Genomic DNA, 24082 nt, shown 5'->3' with positions numbered 1-24082 from the left:
GTTGTACCAACAAGCTAATTACAGAATTTCTGACTTTTGAGGTAGCTGACATTCCAGTCTTAAACATTTGCTTTTAAATTATTTTATTGTAATGCAATGTATTTATATGCATGTCTGTAGTATTCTTGTGCTACAGTAATTTGAAATCTAAGTTTCTTACTAGAAGATGACTCAGCCTGCTGCAACAGTTCAATCCTACCTAAAAATCCTTGGCAGGTTTAGTCTTCTAAAAATACCAGACAGTCAAACACTAGAGCAGTATTAACCATCTTCTTGCAGTATCTTACTAACATGTGAAACTACAGCACTCCACTGCTCCTTGCTGGAGTCCAGGATTAACTGGGCAAGTTTCTACACTACTACAGGAGGAGGAGATCTGTTTGGGCCACCAAAGGAAGCACAAAGCAGGAACTACTCACCACTTTCCAGCGATCTTTGACCACATAATTGGCCGGAAGAATGTCGACCTGTTCCCCTCCTCCACTCATGTTTGGTTCGTCCTTGATGACTGCTGCTAGGCACTGCATTTGCCAGCCAGAGAGTATTTTAGTAGCTCCCAATTTAAATGAGCCATTTATCTGGGGAAAAAAGGGGTGGGGGGAAGGAATGACAAAATTAGTACAGGTCACAGCAGAAGTACATGCTACATTTCCACAGGTTTTGCTTATGACTAAATCAGAACTGGTCTCTTAGGAAAGAAGGCAAACTCACCTTGCAAACACCTGAGCTCACTCCATGCATAAACTTGGCAGACGCAACCATGCTTCAAGTCAGCAGCACAAATTAAAAGGGTGACAATTACCGGCTATATCATGCAGGAGTCCAGTGCTCTTGGGCCTGACAGCCAACAAGTTAACGAGAATCCAATGCCAAATGCTGCAAGAGCTGTTATTGTTACCAGGCAAAAAGGTCTTGCTTTAACAGAGCAGCTGCTACATAGGCAGTTTTTATGGCTTTCACTGCACAACATCCAACACAAATCAGAAAGGTTTGCCAGGTATTGCATTCAATGAGCCTAAAAGCATCTGAATAGGGTAGAAGGGCCTTTACAGAGCCAGGATTACAGACACTATCACCATGATGAACAGCCAAGCAAAGAAGATGGGGATGGTTAGAAAGGGCTTCAGCCATGTATAAATTAGTCCTCCTCATAGCATACATACAGTGCTAAAAATGATCCAATTAAAATACAGAGAGATATCTTGCTCCTATGATGTTTGCATTCTACCTCATGCCCCTTTTTCCTGCTTTTATAGGGAGCTCCAGATAGCCTGTGCTGAAATTAATTTTGTTTTGAAGTTTCTTTGCTATAATTCTTTTATAAAAATGACTTTCAGATACACATTAACTCCACTTTCCTGGAAGAAAATTAATTGAAACAGGACTAATAGAAGATTTTCCTAATGCATTTAATCTCTTCCTGTAGGATATTTTTCTGGCTTTAGAAGTAGGCTGGATCTCTTATTACCCATGGATCTTTTACCATGCTTCCTTTGCAGTTTTATAGTCCTTCCCCCAAAATATGAAATATTTTTCTTCCTAAAAATGAGTGTTACTATAGCACTCTGACTGCAGACTTAATACAATTAACAATATAAATACAGAATTAGAAAGAAAGACTAGAGCTGGTCATTCAACCATCACACTTCTTCAGGCCCAAAACAAGGGAAAAGTTACCAATGAATTATGAGCTGAAGCAGAGAAAAGAGCTCATTCCCTAGCAATAAAAGGACTGAGAAGGAAGGATAGGAAGTGATCAGTGTGTAGTGTGCACAAGGAAGCAGCAGACAGAAGTATGTCAAAAGTGCAAGACATAGAGGATGATCAAACAAAACATGAACAAAAGATCTCAAAGAGATCTTCTCAAAAGATCTTCACAAAAGAAGACTTCATTCTAGATACAGACGATAACTACATGGAAAAAAGGAGCAGCAGACTAATGCAGTAAGAGAACTGCTGAGAAATGTTCATACAATCTGACATCTGCTAAAGGACAATCAAAATGATAGAAGAGAAATAAGAAACTGAATATTAAAGAAATTCAGAAGAAACGTGTTTCAAAATGCTCCAAATTCTCATAGAAAGAGTCTTGCATCTGTATGGGGTAGCAGCTTTTTCAGTCACCAGGTACTGAAGCAACAAACTGCAAAGCTCTCCAAGGAGAAAGTACATGCTGTGTTTGGCTGCATGTTTGTGCTCCTTCTTAACTAATGAGCAAGTCTAATGCCATTCCCAGGCTCCTTCATGCTCACCAGAACATCTGAACTGACCATCCAACCCTACCAGTGAGCTCTGCATATGCTGTGCACCCAGCCTTCCTGCACATCACTACAGACTGCATGGGAAAGAGCATCCCCACAAAAATATCTTTATGGGCTAGCTTTTCTTCTGTTATTTAAAGAAAAGTTGTATTTAAGAAAAAGAAAAATTATAGACTGTCCCAAACCCCCAGTATTACAAAAACATAAACGCCTCAACATTAACACACAAGTATAGAGGCAGGTATCTCCCCCCTACTCTTGAAGGTCTTTGGCATCACTTCACAAAGACAAGTGCAGCTCAGTGCAGGCTCTGGACTGCAGGGGATGCAAAGGCAACTAAAGATCCAGGACATAGGGGGGTGGTGGCAGCAACGAAGACAGGTAGAAAGAAGTTTAGGTGTTTTCCAGAGAAGTCAGCCATGCACTATTTTGCGCTTTGAAGCAAAATACCTAAAAAGTACGGTACATGATGTTTGCATTAGCATAATATAAGATTTTGGTCTAGTGACGAGTGGTGGAAAGTATTCTCAAGGAATAATTTTACAAGAGAGACAGAACATGAGGGTCTGTGAGCACACAAAGGTAGGCAAGGTAGAACTGCTTTCCCTAGTGCCCTATTCCACTTTCCTTTATCAATGTTATAATACATGCGTACAGAGATAACATGTTTGCTATTTAAAGGAGTCACATAAATCTTCACTGGCTTTGAAACACAACAAAATCCTCCTGGGCACCACCATGAATAGCAGCCATTTGGCAACACAGAATTACAGAACTAAGTTTACTCTGGTATAGCCAGAGTGATGCAGCCAAACCAAAAGGCAATTTAATTACAGCCTGAGACAAATTTCAAACTGTTTTAGAATACAGCAGCAGCACAATGCAGTGTTAACATATCAAATTTTTTTCCTGAGGTAGTACCAATACTGCAGAAACATGCTCAGGCCTATGAACCAAGGGTTTACCAGAGTAATGCTGAAGTGCTGCCTACACCCATGGCAAGACATAACGCATGTTAACTTAGTCCTCTAGAAATGTCACAAAGAAAGGGCAAAAAAAGGGATGAAGCTACCTTTGGGCAGAAAACAAGCACATTTAAATTACACTTTTAACTCATGCATTATTTTAATTCCTTCTAAATCAATAAAATATAGTAAAAATATTGTTTGACTAGCATCAAAGCCTGCAGCTGAATCAAAGCCCTGCTGGAGCTGAATTTGCTAATATAGCTACAGAAGACAGGTGGCAAAGGATGGTCAGTGGGGTAGAAGTAAGGCTCTACCATCTCTTCCCCAACACACAGCAAAGAGCATCATTTCTGCATGTTAAACATTAAGTGGAGTTAAGGGCAACTGGAGGAGAGATGAGAGGATTATGTATCTCTTGAACTCTGGTAAAGCTGTTCCTGATTCAAAGGGTGACAAAGCAGATGAACTTTGACATATCTGCATGACTTTTCGCTTTAAAATCTACAGACCACAGAATGTAAAGATACGTGATTTTGAAGATAGTCACTTCACTAGAGAAGACAAGAACTTTTAGACTGTCTTTTCCCATAGGAAATGTACAGGATGTCAAGAAATTATTGTACCCCTTTCCCATGAAGACAGACAGGCAAAAGAGCACAGCAAACCTGGATACTGTAAAACTGGCTTCCTAGAAATAGCAAGTGAAGCAGAAATGAAAGCAGCTGTGAGAAAGAAACAGTGACAACAAAAGGACCAAATCCCATCTCTTGGCCAACCTCAGCATGAAGAAGTGTGAAATCAGCTCTTGCATATTGCTGTCTCTTCCAGCCTACACCAGAGAATCTTTATAGTTTTATAAATTTAGTCTTGGCCTTTAAAAAAGGAAAACACATGCTTAAACAGGCTAATAAGCCTAACAATATATTCTGACACGCTGCTCTGCTAGCTATTCCTTCTATTTGGCATTGAGGCAGTTCGTGTCAATAGCACTTGCAGGTAAATGGTCTTATTTTTAAGGCAGCTTACAAAAATCTGATGCACTATAGCAGCAATTACTTAGCTGACATGAAAATCAAGACCCGGCAGGGAAGCATGACTGGGATAGGCAACAGGAACAAACTTAGGAGGAAAAGTCTGCAAGAATTTCAGTGCAAGGCCTGATGTTGCAATTAGTGTGGCAGAGTCTTACATCAAACGCATCTGCCTTGTTCACACGTGTGTTCATCAGGAGACAAACTAGACCAAGCAAAAGTAACTTCATACAAGTTGTTAAGCTGAAGAACTCTTCGCTGCAGATGCTAAAAGCTTACATAGATTCAAAAAGCGACTTGACAAATTCACTAAAAATAATAATAAAAAAATCAATTAAACAGTTACATACAAATATTCCATCGATACCTTAGGAAGCCTTCAATGCACAAATCACTGAAGGTGACAAGAGCATTCTGTGGAGTTATTTTATATGCTTTCCCTGTTCTTATTCTCTACCCTAGATATCCACTCTTGGCAAACTTAGGACAGGATACTGGCCTAGGTGGACCTGTAATATGACTCAGTATGGCCAGACCTGTGGTTTTGTTGTTTACGTTCAGAGGAAGTATTGTATATATGTCTCCTTAATTCCTTTAAGGAGGTCAGAGACCAAAAAATAAAGAATAAATCAGCAAGTCTCATATACACAACTCAATTACCTATCTTACAGCATTCTCTTTCATGCAAGCAACATTTTAAACATCTTTACTGGAAAAATTATTTCCTAATTTTAGAGGATCATAGCATTCTTAAACTTATAAATATGGAGCATTCCCTGTCGAAATTCCTGACATATATACGAGATCTTTCCTAAGTGTTATCTTACTTCAGTTTTAATACACTGTGGTAGCAATGCTCAAAATACAGCCAAACTCAAACAAACATCAAATTGAAAACTCATCAGACGCAAGGTGGTTATTATACAGCAGAACAGAGCTATGGAGGTCTGTCTCTCACCATCTTACTAAAGGTCCTGGATAATCTTAAGTGGCTTAATCTCACTGTGGAGAAACTGCAATATCCCACTTTATTTCAGGACACATCCTCAACTCCGGAAGCCTACAAATTAGAACAATTAGAACAAGTAAAGTTTATTTAGACTGCTGTAAGCCCATGACCCTCTTGATCAAATTCTCCACCATGAACATGGGATCCACCTTAAGAGCAGATTCCAATGGTGTTTTAAAAAGCTGATGCAAACTACAGATTTTTAGGTGAGACAAGGCTGGACAACTGCAAAAGCAAAAGAAGTAAGGCCAGTAAAATGCAGTCTAGAAATCAGATCAATCTCCCTGTCCAGTACTTGCAAGGGAGGAAGAAACAAACAAACAAAAAAATAGAATTTAAACATAATTTTGCTGTTCCCAACATGAACTTTACTGGCATTAAGCCAAAATGAAACAGATCGGGTGGGGAATGAGAAGAGAATATAACAAATGGGATTGAGAGTGCTTAGAAGCAAGAAAGAAAAACAGCAGAGTTTCCAAGTGCAACTGAGCAGCAGAACTGGGGCTCAGTTAATGGCAGCATTAACTGCACACACTCAGGATCCCTCACTGTTTTACATGTCACCTGCTTCCAACACGATACCAATTATAAAAATGAAATCCCTCACATTAAAACAAACAAAAAACCACCTTCAATCTTTGTATAAGTAAGTTATACCATGCACTAGCATTCTGTTATTAGGGTAGAAATGCATATGACAGTACAGGAAACAAATTGATAAAAAAAAAATACAACACACTGGACTAACAGCCCCTCAGCCCTGGAATACATCATACCTCCTGCTGAACTTGAAACAGCAACTAAAAACAAGTCATACGCTGTTAGGGTAGGTCTGACAGCAGGAGCTTGCAAGGTTCTGAATTGTTCCTTGAAGACACATATCTTCCTTCATTGCCTGCCTCTGCTGTAGCAAACCCTGCTTAGAGAGCAGGCTCAACTCCTAGCAGCTGCGGCTTAAAGTCTCCTCTGTGACATATTCTTCTCATAGGCATGCAAGGGCATCAGCCTTAGAAATTCTGGATTTGCTATTCACAGCATTTCATTTCTGTAAAAAACAAAACATCTAAAGGTGAGGTTGCAAGATACTGAGACTGTTTTTCACCTTTGAAAGGTTTATGACCATTAAGCTGTGACTGGGAAAATAAAAAAAAAAAACAAGAAACCACCCCTCAAAAAAACTGCAATCAAGACAGACAGGTCCAGATTCTCTGCTAACACAAGGCTGCGCTGAACAGAACATACATAAAATATATTTAGTATAACAGATGGACGTTGACAGCATTATTATGGCTACCTGGTTGCGCAGCCAACTGCACGTATTATTGCCTGCACAGTGACTTACATGTAACAGCATAGGACCTAAGCAAAACAAACAAAACCCCCAAAGCACATAATTTCATACTGCCAGAGACTGTATTCACATACATTACAGAACGGTCAGACACACCAGTGATTCCTGTGCCAAAACCACCTATCTACAGGGAGAATCAGCACAGTTAATTATGACAACAAATCATTAGGAATGCACCCCCCGATAAGCATGCCTGCACTGCTGGCAGTTTACGTGATCCTAACCCTCTCCAACTACATCCCAGCAGCAAAGCTAAAAAACTGGGGAGCAGGAGGTTTGAGAGAAAAGTCTTACTGCCTTCCACCTATCTCCCTGACAGAGTTGCTCCAGCTTCTGATACAAGCAGAAAATTAATTCCAACAACAGGAAATCCCTCTAATATCATAACCAGCTTAATCTCTACTAATTTATCAGACAAACATTATGGTCTGCTTACAATAAACATTTAACTGCAGCTTAAGCATATCTACCTGCAAAGTCAATACAGATCACGACCTGCAAAACTTGAGTGGTCTGCTGGTAGTCAAAGCAAATACATCTGAATAAAAAAAGCAAGAACTATGCAGAGGTTATACTTAATGGTATCAGACTCAATCCACACCTGACACCACCAGAAACACTACACAGAGGGATGTTTTCATCACCTGAACCTGAGCCAGTTTGTTTAATTGTTCCTCAGGTAATGTGTCCCTCTCTGAAAAGTCCTGTCCCGTCTCCCTGCAGAGTGCTTTTGTGGGGCACCTGGTATTTATCTTCCTTCAAATGTGGCCACTCCCAACTCGCTTTTCGGAGCTGTGGTCCTTTCTTGTGTACCTTCCTTGAGTCCTTACTCTTGGAGAACAGTATTTTACCTTGAATAACCAACTCAGCCATACAGCAAACATAACATCTGTTGCTCAATGGTCTTGTACACAGCCTATTATATTGTTATCAAAAGGCCCGCAGCCTGAGAGCAAACATTTTGAACCTCCATTCCAACGAAAATGGTGCTCATCTTACCCATTCAAAACATTTTATGGTTTGATAGACGCAGTCACCATAATTATCAGGGATTAAATAAACTTTTCAAAAAAAGTATTTTGAGGTTAGGAACGTAACAGTAAGTTCCTGATCAGAGATTTGGTATTTTGATACAAATTCTGGAAGACAGGGTCTTTTGCAGGGAAAATTAATGTATTTATACATTTGCCACATAGACTTCACACTGCCAAGCACTTTCTAAAATTTAATAAAAATTAGTGTAAGTGAAGCAACTGCCTCTTGCTGCACTGATACATCATATCAGAATAAATAAGACTAAGTGGGACAAAATTTTTGTGGTTTTCAAGCCCATTGCTGATCACAATAGAGATTCTGTTTGTAATTACACAGAAGAGATTTCCTGGGACTGACAGAAATGTTTTATCATGCGAACTTAAATTCTCTCTCTACAGCCCTTCTGTAAACATTTTCCACTTTTTTTTAGGGAACTCTCCCCCCTGTTAGGAGGATGCTCAGGAAAGCATGTTCAACCTTCCTCTGCCCCTTGCAAATCTACCATTTCATTCTCTGATCTGCAGCCTCACCATTTTTTAGTTTGCAGACAGCTGGTGACTTGCCCGAAGGTGATGTCCTCATGGCTGACCCACTTTTTCTTCTACCCTTGGGAAATCCCAGTGCATTCTCAACCATATTCAATGGTTCCTTGCGCTTTTTTTCTCAAAGACAAAAGTCCCCAGAGGTGTAAACCCTGGTTTTAGATTGGAAGCTGAAATTTCATTGTTATTTGAAAGATCTACAGTTCTAGAGAATTTGTTTCCTTTGAAGTTATTATCTAAAGACAATATTAACAAAGAAAACAATAACACCAAGGCAGATACTAGCTGTGGCCTGCACCTATTTCTCTCTATGCCTGAACATCCTAGAAAGACATACGAACACTCTTGTATGTGCAAGCACAGTCTGTTTAATTTATTCCTGCACTGCTGTGAGTCAGTTTCCAAGGAGAAATTCTATTACTAAGATTATGGAAGAGTTTTACAAGCTGGTCTGGACTGCCTCTGCATAAGCCGTTTCCACATATGATGCCATCTAGTCCACAACTGTTAGTACCCGCTTGCATTCTCCCAGCCCGTGCAAATAATGATTTCCCATCCATAAGTTTTCCTACCTGTTGAGTTAAGCAGTTCTATGACTTAGGCATGTGTCTTCTCATTCTGCTATCAGATCTTACACCAGCTTGTTGTGCTCAACAGAAAAATCCCTTGAATATTATTCTCAGAGGGAAAAAAAAAAAAAAGAAAACCAAAACCCAACCAAAACTTCAAAATGTGTTCTTTAGGGCAGATTCTGTAATAAAACCATATTTGTACTTTGCTCCTTAAATTGCCAGTGCTATGCCAGGTAACTGGATCCTGACAAATTGCTTTTACACAATACAGATGGTCACAATTTGTTTCTATAAAAAAGCATCATAAACCTTATGTCATACCTGAATGTAAAAATCATTTTATTTCTATTCATAGCTGTAAGGAAGTAATGGAAAACTAGATTTTGTACGTGAGCTGGCCAAAGCTCATAACAATTTTTCAAACTGATCTCGACCTGAAATGGGTAATTGTGCATTCTGTGCTCAGCTTGCCAGAGTAAGCTGGCTGCTGGTGAATGCTTGTAATAATACTCCACAGGCAGAACAATTACTGGTTCAAGCCCAGCCCAGGCTTTTTGGAGGGTGGGGGGTATGCGTGTGTGTGTATAATTTCACAACAATCAGAAACACAGGTAGCAAGGTTAAAGAAAATGTTTTGCAAAAGAAGCAACAACCACACTAAAAATACAAGCTTCTAATTTGCCATCCAACCTCAAAATTGGCTGCAGACACCTACATGACCAGATACCCTGAGCCCTAGAACCCAAGTGTCTCCTGCCAATTCCCCCACATCAGCTGTCACAAGTGAGAAAATACTTGACCACCTGCCCTTTGCATCTGCACCTTTTACATTTTGTTTTCTTTCCTGTTAGCTCAATGCCTAAAGCCTCATCTCTGCTTGACAAGCAACCGCTCCTCATTTCTTTCCAGACATGGAGAACAGCAGAAAGAAAAAGTGTGCCTTCCACAAAATGCTTCTTAATACAACCAAACTCATGCTCAGACATCTATGAATAAGTCATACAGCTCATGCATACAGAGCACTGCACTGCTACAGACAGGAACAGAAAAAAAAGGGAGGCAATTCTGTTCTTGCCTACAACTGGGGAGAGACAGTGAAGTCCAATAAAAGGTCAGCATCCATGCCTCAGAGTCACTAAAAAAGCTGGAGCTGAAAAAAAGGCTGAAAGATGCCTTCCAGCCACCTGAAAACTAAACACTTTAAAATGCATGTATCCTATCCAAAAGGCACACTGGAAAGCAAATTAATATATTGCAGAAGTATCTCTTTATGATGAAAATTTAAGAAACTGAAGGGATCTCCCATTCCAGCTACCCTTCTGCTAGAAGCTAAAGCCTGACAATTGCAAATTAGTTTTTCATGGAAGTTTCTGTTACAGACTTAGTTTTTCATGGAAGTTTCTGTTACAGACAGGACCTAGAACAAGGGAGACAGTGGATTCTAGATCTCTTGCTCTTTTCAAACCAAGGCTAGGCACCTCTTGCTCTTCTGTGATCAAGGCCTGACACCTTTAAAAAAGGCATGCTATAGCTACTGCAAATTTTACTAAAAACAAGAACAACAAAAAAAACCAAAACCAAAATTCATGGTTTTGGGTGCTTAGACACTACCGAATGAAAGTTGAGAATCAATGGAAGCACTGTTACACCACATTACCTACATTCCCTCCTCCATAAAGCCTACAAACAGATGCTGATCCTGGATCCACAGCTTCAGGTTCCTGGTTAACCAATCTAAAACCCTACCTGCAATGAAGAGAAATAGTTGCCCTCTCTCCTGCCAGCTCTGAACTCCTGCACGCAGGATTCTACCATCGGCCAGTTCAGTGACTTGTACCAGCAGAATTCCTCTTCCTAATAATAACCTTACTTCCTTGGCTTAGAGCTCCTTGAACTGGTTCATTGTAGGGTCAGTCAAACGCAAGTGCCAGCACGATGGAGGAGTGGTACCTCAGATCCATTTCAGCCTCAGTCAAGTGCGCTCCATGTTCATGTCTGCAGTGGGAAGCCCTCAGCCTTCCATGGGATCACAAGATTCAGCCACTTCTGCTTAAAAGCAGTGGAGTAACTCTGCTTGATGCCAATTCCGCCCCCCCCAAGGAAAGCAAAATAAACCAGTTAGTTTTGATACCTTACTTGCATAACCCCTAAACTAGTAAATTCTAGAGTCTAATGCAGCTAGGTTATGTTAAAATAATTCAAGACATAATGAAATCACAAAGCTCTAAGTCTCCTAACACTGTATCACCACAAAGGTGACTTCTATTCTCTGACTGAGGTACTTCAGCAAGCAAGCAATAAGCACCTTTCTCTTCTTCATGAAATCTGGGAAACAACACGCAATTTAATGGAATGTCTAATCAAAAGCATCACACTGATGCCTATGTGAGGGTAAAAGTATAAAACAGCTACACTGTCCCCTTGTCTGAGTGAGCAGAATATGCATCAAGAATTTAAGCTGCATGTGAAGACCATGAAGTAACTGTAGAAGCAAAAAAAAAAAAAAAGGTTACGTTAAAAGAAGAGGGAAACAACAAAACTACCTACTGACTGCTCTCCACTACCTCTAAGAAGGCTGGAAGCTGGGACACAGGCAGCACTAAGGTGAGATTGCTAGAGTCTGCTTCAAGTGCCGCATGCACCTCTGAACAGAAGCGTGTGCGCCTTATGGTCCTCAGAATCTGCGTATTGCTTTTTGATGTCAGGGGTGGACGAAATGCACAAATCAGGGTTTGGCAAGGGGGAAGAACTTCAGATATGTTCCTACCTTCAGACTACAAGGAGGGGAAAACACCTTGTGGCAATAGACCTTAGGGTGACGAGCAATGATCCTGTTGGTGAGATCTCCTCACTCGATGGTGGTATCCTATCCTCTTGCACCACAAACACCCACCCACTGAGCAGAGGAAAAGGAAGGCTGCAGAGGCAGCTCAGATATCTGGCAGGCAGACAGCTGAATTTGTCAGGCAAAAGGACAGTACGGCAACCTGCCAGTCAGGTGCAAGAATGGCATATCAGGTGCTGGGAGGCAGATTCTTACAAAGAACAAGTTGAGGTATGGTATGATTGAGGTTTACACAATGTAGTTCTATGTGGAGAAGGTGAACAAGAAATGACTATGCACCACTTTTTTCAATGCATTAAGGAAGCAGCAGCAGGCAACTCTAGCAGGTGGCATGTTTGAAACAAATACAAAGCACAGAGGAGTTGTGCAACACCCTGCTGCAAGACACACTTGAGGTTAGCATTTCCATTGAGTCCAAAGAACTGGACATATTAATAGAAAAAACAACTAAGAAAAAACGAACCAACCAACCAACCAAAACCGGCCAGCCCAGAACAATTGAATACGATGATAAAAATCTCAGCCCAAAAAGATTTCTTAACTGATGGTGACTGAGCACTGAGAGAGCACTCCAGGAAAATGCAACTGCCCAGCAGCTCCAACCTCTGCCTCCCCCTGGGGCATTCAGCATCAGTCACAGTTACCCACAGGTAATATGCTGGGTGGGCTAATCCAGAACAGTCACTTCTGTATCACGCCAGGGAGAAGCTGGCAAGCATGATCCATATGGCTTTCAATGGTATAAAGGCCAAGAGTGATAGCCTGGATGAAATCCCAAGTTCCATAACTTCTGATGCTGGGTAAGGAAAAAAATTGGCATAATTTTATAAGAAACAGCCCCCTCCCAAAGAGCAGTTTCAGGGGTATTGATATTTAAATGGTACCCAAAAAACCAAATAGATGAAATAAGTCTTAAAAGTAAGGTGGGGAACTAGGACATAAGGATTCAAGGGAGAACGTGGAGATAAGATGTACCCCAGGAAACTGTTAACAGGGTGTCATTCTCTAGTGCTCCAAGGAACAAGGTACACAGCAGAAGGTCAGGTCACACAAGGGGAGGAAGAGTACTACATACTGAACTAAAAAATAGACTTAAAGGAGATATATAAATGAATTGTATCAAATGTGAACGGAAAAGATGTAGAACTGCCCCATCGAACCAGAATAAACAGTATCGGTGATTTGCCATCGGTGAACAGACAGGCTGTGCCTTTAGGAAACAGGCAGCAATGGGGAACTTCCATTTCCTCATGGAGATCAGGCCATGTCACCAAGAGGAAATTTTAAATAGTAACTTTGTAACTCAACAGTAACTCAACTCTTTGTTGAGTAAGAATAAAAATACGTCACTTAAGAAAAAAAAAAAATTCTTTGTCCAGTGCAATTTCTGCTTGGTCCTTTAAATTGCTTGATTTCAATCCCAATTGACTTACCATACAAACAAAAAGTCTTTAAAAAACAGAAGATATGTACAAAGGAAGAAAACAGAACAAATTCTTCCAAGTTAAATATGACATTTTTTCTTGATGGTTTTAAAGAGATCATGCAAATTTCTACAAATAAAAACTATGTATTTTGCACCCATACCGACCAGAGGCCTGCCAGCCAGTCTGCTGGATCACAGACAGACAAGAAAGAAGGCTGAATAGAGAGACGATGAGAAAGAAGATGCCAAGTATTTTTGGTTGTTGTTTATTTCAAAGAACTCTGCAGCGGATCTGGAAAATCAGTCTTACTTCTGCACCAGACTTGTTCAGAAATTGAAAAATAAAACTAACTGGCAGGCAGTGGGGAGAAGTTATAATTTAGAGATTATTACTAAAGGCCAGGTGCTTTTAGTAAGACTCAACAAGCACACAGATCAGGCCATCTCAGTAACAATGCCTCTGGACAGCCAAAACCTTCTGGTATGGCATCAGACAAAACGCCTCAAAAATTAGAGATTTCCCAGGATAAAATTGAAGTTTCTCTAAAACTCATAACTGGCTAAGAGAGGAAAACACAGAGGAATGCATAGCTAGGTTTCCCAATGGAGTGCTGTTACCAGTGGAATGACACACCTTGCATACATACAAAATTATTCAGGCTAACAAATAAAGACTGAAAAACTGCAGACTGCAACCAATAAGAGTGTAACTAGGGCAAGCATGTTATATGCGTCCTCTTAGCTTTTCTTTAATCATCGTCTCTTGGTCATTGGTAGAAAAAGGACTGGAGCAATATGGGGTTTTGGCCTGAGCAGTTGGGTTTATAATCCTATAATCAAAACCTTTTCACTAGACATCAACTTCTCCGTATCCCTTTTGCAATCTTTTCATATCTGATTGGTAGGCCACTAAGGCTTTCTACACGTAGAGCCTCCGGGCTGACGGTAAGCCTCCTAACATTTACTGTCGCACGGACTGCAAAGAATCCATTTTCATCTGTCACGGCTGACACTAAATCTTCTTTCTTAAGGCTAGGTTGCCCCATTTCTCCAGAGAAGAGGAAATCTGCACCCACAGGCATTCTCTCTGTTCCCCATTGCACCTATACAGCTGGAGTCAGCCATGATCTGCAGTTTGTTCCTTTCATATTGTTCACCAAATTAAAGATGACACAGCTTGACACCAAAAGGAAAGGGTTTCCAAGCACATCTTACTTGATTACAACTACAGTCCATCACGCTGCCAACATCTTCCTTCTCAACTACAACAAGACCCTTTCCCATATAAACAGCTCTTGAGTAGTGAAGATGACTTAATGAAAAATAGTGTGGAACTGGGCAAGACCAAAAGGGATTGTAAAACTGATGAAAAAAATGTAAGGTGGCAATTATCTTTTTCCCCCCCTATCAAGTCTAATATATTGAGGTATCTGCTGGTCTCCAAAAACCCAGAAAAGTTCATGTGAAAAAACACTTGATACACTGAGTTCTAAGATACATTGATATTGCTAGATTATTTCCCATAATTTCTGGTGTAACTGCTGTGGGTCTCAACAGTGGGATACACAGGATGTATGTGGGTACTGTTGTGGAGAAGACCAAGAGCTGGTCCTGTATGCCAGATAGGATCGCCATTTCCCAGCTTGTAGCTGGTGAGACTCCTGCAGGCAAGGGAGTCTCAGTTTGGTTTCAGATGCACAGTGTAAAAATCACATAATTTCCCTCACCTCCTACCTCCCCCTCCTAACGCTTCAATAAATGTCCAACAGATTCTCCTGTTCTTCCTCTGCCCTAGGTAGGGAGGCCTCATAGCTAGCTTTCCTTATTCCTCTTCCAAATCAATCTTAATATTTACTCCAACTGAACGGTGCCCTAAAATGACATTTCAGGATGTTTCAGAGGAATACCCACTTTTTGGCTATTTTTGATGGAGGAAGGGGACAGAAGAACTAGTCATGCCTATCCTGTGTCTTATTCAGTAAACTAGCAGAGCTTAGAGATCCTTTTAGGAAATGACTCCACAATCACTTCAGCAAATACTGGGCTGTACCTTGCAATGTTCAAAGAAGGAGATATTAACAAAGCCAACAAGCCCTTAAAAATGAAGGACCAGTTTATGAAGCCCTTAAGGACTTTATAGAGACATATTCTTCTATAAGGCCCTGGTTTTTGTCCTCTGCTCTGTTTTCAAAGTGAACCAATGTTACTGGAAGGTCATTATGGAGCTCTGGCAAATGAATCTCATCTAGGACCTTCCCAGGATGGGAAGCCATTCCTGCAGAGTTTATCCAGACCCTGCACGTCAATACATACACAAATAAGACCAAAGCACAAGACTGACAGGACACAGCTGAAGAGGTGAGCCCACAGCAAGACCCACAAGAGTCTTAAGTGGGCTACTTAATAAGCTATTAAAGTCACGTGGCAATCTTTCTGTAAGAGAGGGGAAGAAACAGCATAAAGAGATCCCAGCACCAAAGATAAAGAGGGATGTGACTCTTCCTAGATCTGTCCGATCACTCCTGCTTCGGAAAACAATGAGTACCAACTGATTCCATCAGAGGAGAGCTCCATGCTGCCTACTGCAATGTAGAGATACACTTGCTTTTGCCACCAAACATTGGGGATGGAGAGGGAAGGGGGAGGAAATCCACACATGGGCCATGAGCGCCACTTTACTAGCATCAGCCCTGGGAGCTGGTGAAGTAGATTTCTTAACACCAGAGACGCTCCTTTCTGGAGGACCAAGAGCACTGATGGGGATTCAACTTTCCTCTTGCTAACTATTCCAAGAAAAAAAAGGTTAGGCAGGCATCCCCAAGACTGATCCTGACAAAACTGTCCTATGAGGGTGTGCTGGTTTTGGCTGGGGGGGGGGGCTGTGTTTTGTTTCTGTGCTGGAAACAGTGTTTGTAATACCGAGATGTTCTAGTTATTGCTGAGCAGGCTTACACAGCGCCAAGGGCCTTTCTGCTCCTCTGACTGCCCCACCAGCGAGCAGGTTGGGGGTGCACAAGAAGCTTGAGAGGAGACACAGCCAGGACAGCTGACACCCACTGATCAGGAGAATATTCCATACCATATGATGTCATGCTCAGCAGCCAAACTAGGGGAAGAAGAAGGAAGAGGGGGACATTCAAAGTGATGGTGCTTTGTCTACCCAAGTAACTGTTACACACAACAGAGCCCTGCTATCCTGGGGATGGTTGAACACCTGCCTGCGATGGGAAGTGGTGAATGAATTCCTTGTTTTGCTTTGCTTGTGTGTGTGGCTTTTGCTTTACCTATTAAACTGTCTTTATCTCAACCCACGAGTTTTACCTTTTCTTCCAATTCTCCTCTCCATTCCACCAGGGTGGGGGGAGTGAGCAAGTGGCTGCATGGGGCTTATTTGCCAGCTGGGGTTAAACCATGACAGAGAGAATGATAATTCCAGTGGTTTTCTTTGCCTGTCAGAGAAGTGGAACTTTGCCCATTCCTGAAGGAAGGAGATTATCATAAAGCATGCAAAACCACACAGAACACAGAAGTAACAGGGTGGACACCACATATACCATTCATGAGCATCACATCTCGAAAGTTTCTGGTCCCACACACAGCAGCACGAGAATTCTTGCTATGAGTTGGATGATCACTGGCACACAAAGGAAAAAAACCCCAAAACATTAACACATCATTCCTAACCTGCCCCTCTTATACTGAGAGATAGTCACAAGAGAAGCTGATAGATTGAAATGTGATGAATATCCACTAGTGAGACAGTACTGATACACACTGCCCTGTAGTCATAGCATCTGTATAGGCACAGCATTAGCACACCTTAACTCATGCACAACATGAGGTAAATTTCACTTATACAAAGCAAAAGTTCTCAGGCTGTCTCAGGCTGAAAGTCTCTGTTGTGACTCACTGAGAATTTTGTCGCTAAAAGGTGGCATTTTCAGTGACAGTGCAAGGAATACAAAGAAATTTATGTGCAATGGTAAAATTAGGAAACCTTTCCTTCTATCAATCAAATTGTCTATACTTCCTTCCTGCAAGCCTAAGGCAATTCAAAAACACAGAAGAAAAAATTTAATACGCAGCTGGTTTCGACTGCTCAGAAACATGATACCAACAGGTACTGAAATCCTCGCCCCTCAAAAACCACTGCGGGTCTTGAACTTGGCATGCAAGTAGTTCAGCAACACTGATGGAGTGGCAGTGTCATTCCAGCGCTTCATATAGCATACTGGTTCCTCATTAGATACACAATGCACTTCAAGGTCATGCTGTTCATCTTGAAAGTTCTCAGTGGGTCAGACCTAGGTTACCGGATACCTGCCCTCCTGGCACGCAGGGAGAGCACAATGACTACAGTCACATTCACCACGGCAAACTTGGGCACCATGAGCAATAAAGACACAACAGCAGGAAAACGTCAAGCTAAAAAGCTGCAGCAGACACGGCAACGCACACAGGAGTAAAACCTCCCACCCCGTGACAGCTAATGAGGAGAAACTCTCAGCCTCCTGCCTCAAACCCAAGCACCAAAGAGTTATCCCATAATAATGCAACAAGAAGGCTCCCTCCCCAGAGGCCCCTGCCAGATGGGCTGGTTTGCCACCATTCGGATGAACGGGCACCCATTGACACCTGGAAGCATGCTCGGCTCCTGGCGCCGGCCTGGCCTGGCTGAGGGAGCTCACCCCTGCCCGGCCCTCACCTGAGGTACCCCGCAGGCCCTGGCCCAGCACAAGGCCGCCCGCTTCGCACCTCAGCCCCCACCTTGCCACCGGGGGCCGGGCAGGCATTGGAACTGCCCGCGGAGCCTGTCAGGGCGCGGGGAGCCGGGGCACCCCGCCTGAGGCCGCCCCCCCGCCCCCCACGGCGCTGCTGCCGCCCGCGCCCCTGCCAAGACACCGCCCGCCCCCCCACCCCCGGGACGGGCATCCCCCGGGACCAGCCCCCAGCCCCGGCTCCCCCCGGCCCGCTGCCGACCCGGGCAGGAGGCGGCGGGCTACGGGCCAGGGGGAGCGCCCCCACCCCGGTCCTGCCCCTCACCTCAGGCCGCCCCGCCTCCCCCCGCCAAGGAGGTGGCCGCGTCCGCCCCTGCACTGCAGCTGCCGGCACGCCGCGGCCCCCCCACCCCTCTCGGCAGATGGTTCGCCCCACCCCGTCCCGTCTTCTCATTGGCCAAGGATCCCGTCACTCCGCTATGAGCCCGCCCAGACCCGCGGGCATGCTGGGAGACCGAGTCCTCAGAGCCCGGCCCTTCCACCGCTGCAGCCGGCACCGGGCGGAGCGGAGAACTACAGCCCCAACAGCGCCCCGCACAGCCCCGGCGCGGCCCGGCGCGGCCCGGCCCGACCCGGCAGCCCGCATCTCCCCAGCCGCCGGCAGGACGCCCCCTCCCCCGGCAACGACCGCAGCGGCCGCCGCGACCCAGCCCGGCCCGGCTCACCTGGCCCCGCCGCCGCCGGCGCCTCCCGCTGCGGCCGGCGCGGGCAGCGCATGCCCCGCGCCCCTCAATGCGGCCCGCCGGGCTCGGTGCCGCCGGCCCGGCTCGCTGCGGCTGTAGGGCGGGCCGGCCCCGGGTGCATCCTCCCCCTCGGAGCCGCGGCGGGCGGCGGGATTCGCCCACAATGCACCGCGCACCGCACCGACAGCATCAGCCTGACATCACCCGCGGGCCGCCCCCGCCCCGCCGGGCCCGCCCCGGGCCCGCCCCGCCGTCACCGGCACCCGGTCCCGGCGGGGGTCTGGGCGCCGCGCCGCCACCGGGCACCGCACTGCCGGCACAGCGGGGCTGGGCACTGCGGGGCGCCGGGACGCGAGGGGCTGGCACCGGGCCGGCGGGAGCTGGGCAGGGCAGGGTACCGCCCCGCCCTGCCACCGCGACCGGGACCGCCGGCAGCGGCACGGGCACTGTCGGGACGGGGACTGGGGCAAGGCTGGGCTCCGCGCTGCTGGCAGCTGCGCTGGCATCGGCGCCATGCGGCTGGGCACCGCACGGCCCGGGGACAGGCACCAGCGCTGCCCACACTGGGCCAGGTGCTGCTGTGCTTTGACTGGGACCAGCACTGGGCCTGGCACTGTGTCACCAGGGCCGTCCCACTGGGCCTGGCACTGTGTCACCAGGGCTGCCCCACTGATCCTGGGACTGTGTCACCAGGGCTGCCTCACTGATCCTGGGACTGTCAGCAGGACTATCCCACTATGCCTGGAACCATCTCACCAGGACTGTCCCACTGTGCCTGGGACTGTCACCAGCACCTTCAGGGCAGAGCTGGGCACTGCGCTGTTGGGACCAAGGCCAGGGTCAGCGCGTTGCCTGGGGCTGGGTGCTGTGTTGCACTGGCAGCACCACCAACATGGGGCTGGTGCTGCCCTGGGCTGGCAGGGGGTCAGTCCCAGTGTGGGGCTGGTGCTGCTGGCCTGGGGGTTTTACTCCAGTGCTCTGGGACCAGGACTAGCTCTAACACCCCTGGCAAGGGACTGGTGCGCTGTGCTGTGCTGCTAGTGCCAGAGTCTGAGCTGGACACCACACTGGGACCAGGACCAGCGCCACCAGCATTGGGCTGGACACTGCACTTCCAGAACCAGCACCGTCCCCGGCTTCACAGGGCCAGATCCTGCCCCCCTGCCCTGCCTGGGAACAGCAGCCTGCAGCTGGGCGCAGCACCAGTGCTACCAGCACTGCAGCACACACAGGAATGTCTCACGCAAGTGAGCTTCTCCCTGCAGGCAGCTGAGTGGGGCGCCTGTCCCTGGGCATTCCCCTGCTCCCCCACCCCGAGGTACACAACTGTGCCCCTGCTCCACATGCCATTCCACACACTCCAGCTCACCGCTACTCATGGTGTACTCAGAGTACAGGTAAGTGTGCAGCTCCTACAGATGTACAGTGTGGTACACATGGCTGGGCTTTCTTGTTCCCTTTCGCCCCAGATGTGTGCTGCAAATTGCCCACACCCCCAGTTGTACCTCATACCTGTGCTCCAGACTGTGGATGTGCACCCGTCCTGTGCCCTATAGATGCTCATGCAACACGTTGCAAGGGGTGCTGCGCCAGACCCTCCCCACAGACTTGCTACACGCCTGTGCCTTCTTCCTGCCCCCACCAGAGTGACCCAACCCATTGTCCATCCCTTGTTGGAGGTTCTCATCTGATCTCATGTGTGGGATGTCACACCAGGTCCCATGGAGCTGTGGTGCTCCCCAGTCCCTTGTGGGTTGTATCTCACCCATATATATATATCTGCACTCATATACATATACCCAGGACTCCCAAAGCAGTCCCTTGGGGCCAGGGTGGTAACGAGGGGGATACGTTATGAAGATCCTTGCAGACATGCCCGTGCAAAGGTAGATCTACCACAGCTGTGGCCACCACCAGCCACTCAGACCAGGGAGTCCAGGGCTACCAGGCTAATTCCTCTCCTGGCTGGAGGTGGCCCTGGGTCCCCTGCACTGAGGACTTGCTCAGTGGAAGCATCCTGCAGAGACTCCAGGGAGTCTTCAGCCCTGCAGCAGCTCATCCCACAGGTCCCAGGGTGTGACACAACCCTTCAAAGGCAGTTACATACTTATGCCCAGGCCCCTGTCATTCTAGGTCGATGATTGACAGATGATTGGCAGTTGCGGCATGAGCTCTCTGTGCTGCAAGTCAAGTCCCCATCACTTGTATCCCCACTCACTGGCTCCTGGTGCTGGGTTTGAGAGGGCAAAACAAAAGGAGATGGTGAGGGAGCTATCTTCCTCTGCAAAGGTCCTCTCCGTGCCCTTCAGATCCCTTTCTCAGCAGGCTGGTGGAGCACCAAGCATAGACCCAGAAGCAGAGTTGAACTGGAAGAGGCTGTGGTGGTTCTGAGTGCACTGATGTCCTTAATGGCCCTCACTGGCCTCAGCGGGGGCTCTGCCCACACCTTGCCCACAGGACCGTGAGCTCCATTTCAGCTCAGCCTTCCATCCCTGCCTGAGCGATGCTGTGCTGATCTCCAGCTCAGCCACAGATGTACCTGTCCATGGACCCTGACCTGTGGTGGGACTTCCTGGCTTGAGCTTGGGTCTGTCTTGTCAGTATGGGCAGGAGTCACTGGACAGTGTCTGTGCCAGGCTGCCAGCATGGGACCTGATCCTGGTCTGTAGCTTGACTGCCTGGCTTGACCGCACACCTGCTTCAGCACCACAAACTTGCCTGATGACTTGAGCTCTTGGTTGAACCTGGCAACCACCACTGCATCCACCTTGCTTGGGTACTGCGGTGCTGGGTGCTGGCTAGGGAGAGAGCTTCAAGATTAGAGCAGGGACTTGTCCAGGACACTTTACAAGATTTCCAGGGATGGAAAGACCACAGCCTCTCTGGGTTCCTCCACCCCCCTCCTGGGAAAGAAGTTTTTCACGCAACTAGTTGCAACTTATGTCTCTTTAACATTGACAGGGGAAGGCCACACTACTTGATCAGCTGAAGTGGAAGTCAAGCGAGAGGTGGAGGCTTCCTAACTTCCTCAGTTGTTTCTACCAGGCAACTGTCTGCCCATCAGTGGGCCTCTGCCATATGTGGACACTGGGCCCAGAGCACCAGTACCAAGCTGGAGAGGATGGAAGAATTTGGTGCCGAAACCTTCGGTCCCTCCTCCGGGTGGGCAACCCCAAGCGCTGCCCAAGAGGAAGCCAGCAGGATGAAGAGGTTCATCAGCAATGATTTTCTGGAGCAAAGCACATAGCAAAACCAGTGCAGACTGTGCTGGTGCAGGAGAGGAGCCACATGGCAAGGACAGTTCAGTGTTGATCAGTATCAACAGCAGCACTGAATCCCTTTGGTCTGAAATCCATCCTTGAGCAGGAAGCTCTTGAGGGTAGGATAGCTGATGACCTGGTCGGGTTAAGGATGAGTGTGATGGAGGGTATGGGCACTAGCAGAGAAGGATACCCAGAAAAAGCAGGGATCTTTTTTGGTACTGACTGCTTCAGTGTATTACTGCACTGGCAGTGGCAAGGAGTCTCCAGTACTGACACTGTGCTAGGTACTGGGCTCTGAGCAGTGCCACTGGGGCATCGGTTCTCTGCTGCCAAACATGACATGCCCTCTATGGCCTCTGGACAGACAGCCTGGAGGAGCACCAGGTGCCCCTGTGCCCGCACCCTGTGGGTTGCTCCTGCACCACGCAGCACCACCATGCGTGTGGCAGCCATGCCCTGTGCCAGGCATTGCAGCCAGACCTCGCATGGCAGACACCTGCACTCACCTCTGTCATTTGCTGGGTTTGCACCTTGGTCCAGTGCTACACACTGCTCCCGGGCGGGCACAGTGTGCTGCAGCTGCCTCTGGGCTCAGCTGGGTGCTGGGTCTCCAGAAGCCTTATCACAGATTTAAATCGTGCATCTTGAAACATTCTTGGGGGAGAAATGCATTTATGTTCATGATTTTTTTAACACTTTTAAGTGGTTTTTGTACTGTGTACAGCAAATGCAAACCTTGCAGACAATTTAAGGGAAATATGTGCAATCTCATGAGTTAGATCTTTGGAAAAAGGTGCTATAATGTCAGAGATGGTTTTTTAGTCTCTTTACACCTGCCTAAAAGCATTTTAGTTATCTGGATTTTCCAAGTATTGTTTTTCTCCCTTGCCAGTTGCAGGGCATTTATTACACATTCATAAATGGGAGTGCAGCAAATGTTTTTTATGCTGTGTAGACCTTTATTTCAGGTGTGGCTGGGTGTGAGCTGACCTGGCAAAGATTCACATCCCCGATTAGCCGAGTACTCTGCTCCTTCAAATCCACTGTAGTTGCTATTGCTTTGGACCCAAGGTCCGTGCTGATCTGTGCTGCTGAGTTAAAGTGGTACGTGAGCAACTGCATTTTAGCTTCATTTCATCCCTGCTTTAAACCTCCCTCTGAGCCTTCTCCTCTGCAGATGGAGCTGAATGGGCCCACCAATCCACTGGCACAGCCACCTGGGAACCTGTCCAATTTCATCTGCAGGCCCAAATGTAGCTGAAAATGATCAAAAGATTTCATTAAAATCTGAGTTAATTGTGACTTGGGAAGATTTCTAACGCAGACCAGCATATACATGACTCTATGATGATGTTTTTCCTGGGCCCTGCCTTTCTTTGTGGGGCCAGATACCAGCTGTGTGCATACCATGAGGGAAGACCACTGGAAAATAGTTAGGAGCAGAATGGTGATGACCAAGTGGCAGTCATGGGTTTCACCATCATCTTACTCTCCTTTTTAGGCCATTAAGGGAAAAATAGAGGGACAAGCGATTGGGAAGCATAACTCATGTCAAAGAGCTGCTTTGATAGAACGGGTAGAAAGGCAGTCAGAGGGCATCTGTGTGCACGCCGGGGGCGTGGCTGTGCCTGGGAGAGGGGCACAAGCAGAAATCCCCCAATACTGTCCCTCTCCCTGGTGGGACAGGACGGGTGCTTTCCAGGCTGTCACACCGGAGAGGGGAAGCGGTGGACTGCAGGGTAAATGTGGGACAAGCCCATGGAGTTCCTGCGGCACAGAGGCTGTGGCTGGGACCAGCCTGCCTGCTGCAGCCCAGGGCTGAGGCTTCAGATTGTCTCCAGAGGTGGATGTGGAAAAGCCAGCCAGTCTTGCTAGGATGCCAGAGGCTTCTTAACCTGGCAGGGATGAAAATCCTGTGCCCAAGTGCTTCCAGCCGAAGGTCCCCACCCAGCAGACACCTCTGGCTGTGCTCAGTTTTATGCTGGCACTTTTAGGGCTTGCACACCGTGTTGAGTAAATCTGGTATATGTTGGCAGGAATCGAATATGAGGCCAATAAATAACTGCTGGGAGCAATAAGAATAGGAATAGAAAGATGTGGGATGTTGGGGATTTTGGTTTTGGTTTTGATATTTTTTTTCTATGACTCTGATCAACAGATACCTACAGCCAAACTCACCCCCTACTCAAACCACTGCTGGCTTGGTTCATCAGTGCCTGCTACGATACCAGTGCAGAAAACCCTTCACACATGCCGAGGGCTGCGGCTAGTCAGCAGGTGAGCCTGTTCGCTGCTAAAACCTCTTGCAGGGCAGTGAG

The 24082-nt window shown here is 46.3% G+C and overlaps 1 protein-coding gene across 3 annotated transcripts in view; it reads right to left on the bottom strand.

Annotated features, from left to right (window-relative positions):
- The window catches only part of TTBK1 (tau tubulin kinase 1), a 122759-nt gene extending 104112 nt beyond the window's left edge, over nt 1–18647 (bottom strand). The window contains exons 1-3 of one of the 3 annotated variants that reach the window (XM_037405389.1): nt 6046–6305; nt 5219–5320; nt 420–578 (exon numbers count right to left, since the gene is read on the bottom strand). In XM_037405389.1, the coding sequence (XP_037261286.1) occupies nt 420–578; nt 5219–5221 (162 nt within the window). In that variant the 5' untranslated portion in view covers nt 5222–5320; nt 6046–6305. Of the gene's footprint in view, nt 1–419; nt 579–711; nt 890–5218; nt 5321–6045; nt 6306–18483 lie in introns of those variants that run through there. The other 2 variants (XM_037405391.1, XM_037405388.1) reach the window with 2 other exon arrangements.
- Between the last annotated feature and the right edge of the window lie 5435 nt (nt 18648–24082).

Source organism: Falco rusticolus, chromosome 12, assembly GCF_015220075.1.
Source record: "Falco rusticolus isolate bFalRus1 chromosome 12, bFalRus1.pri, whole genome shotgun sequence".
Taxonomy (NCBI): Eukaryota; Metazoa; Chordata; class Aves; order Falconiformes; family Falconidae; genus Falco; species Falco rusticolus.
This window is presented reverse-complemented; position numbering and strand designations above follow the sequence as displayed.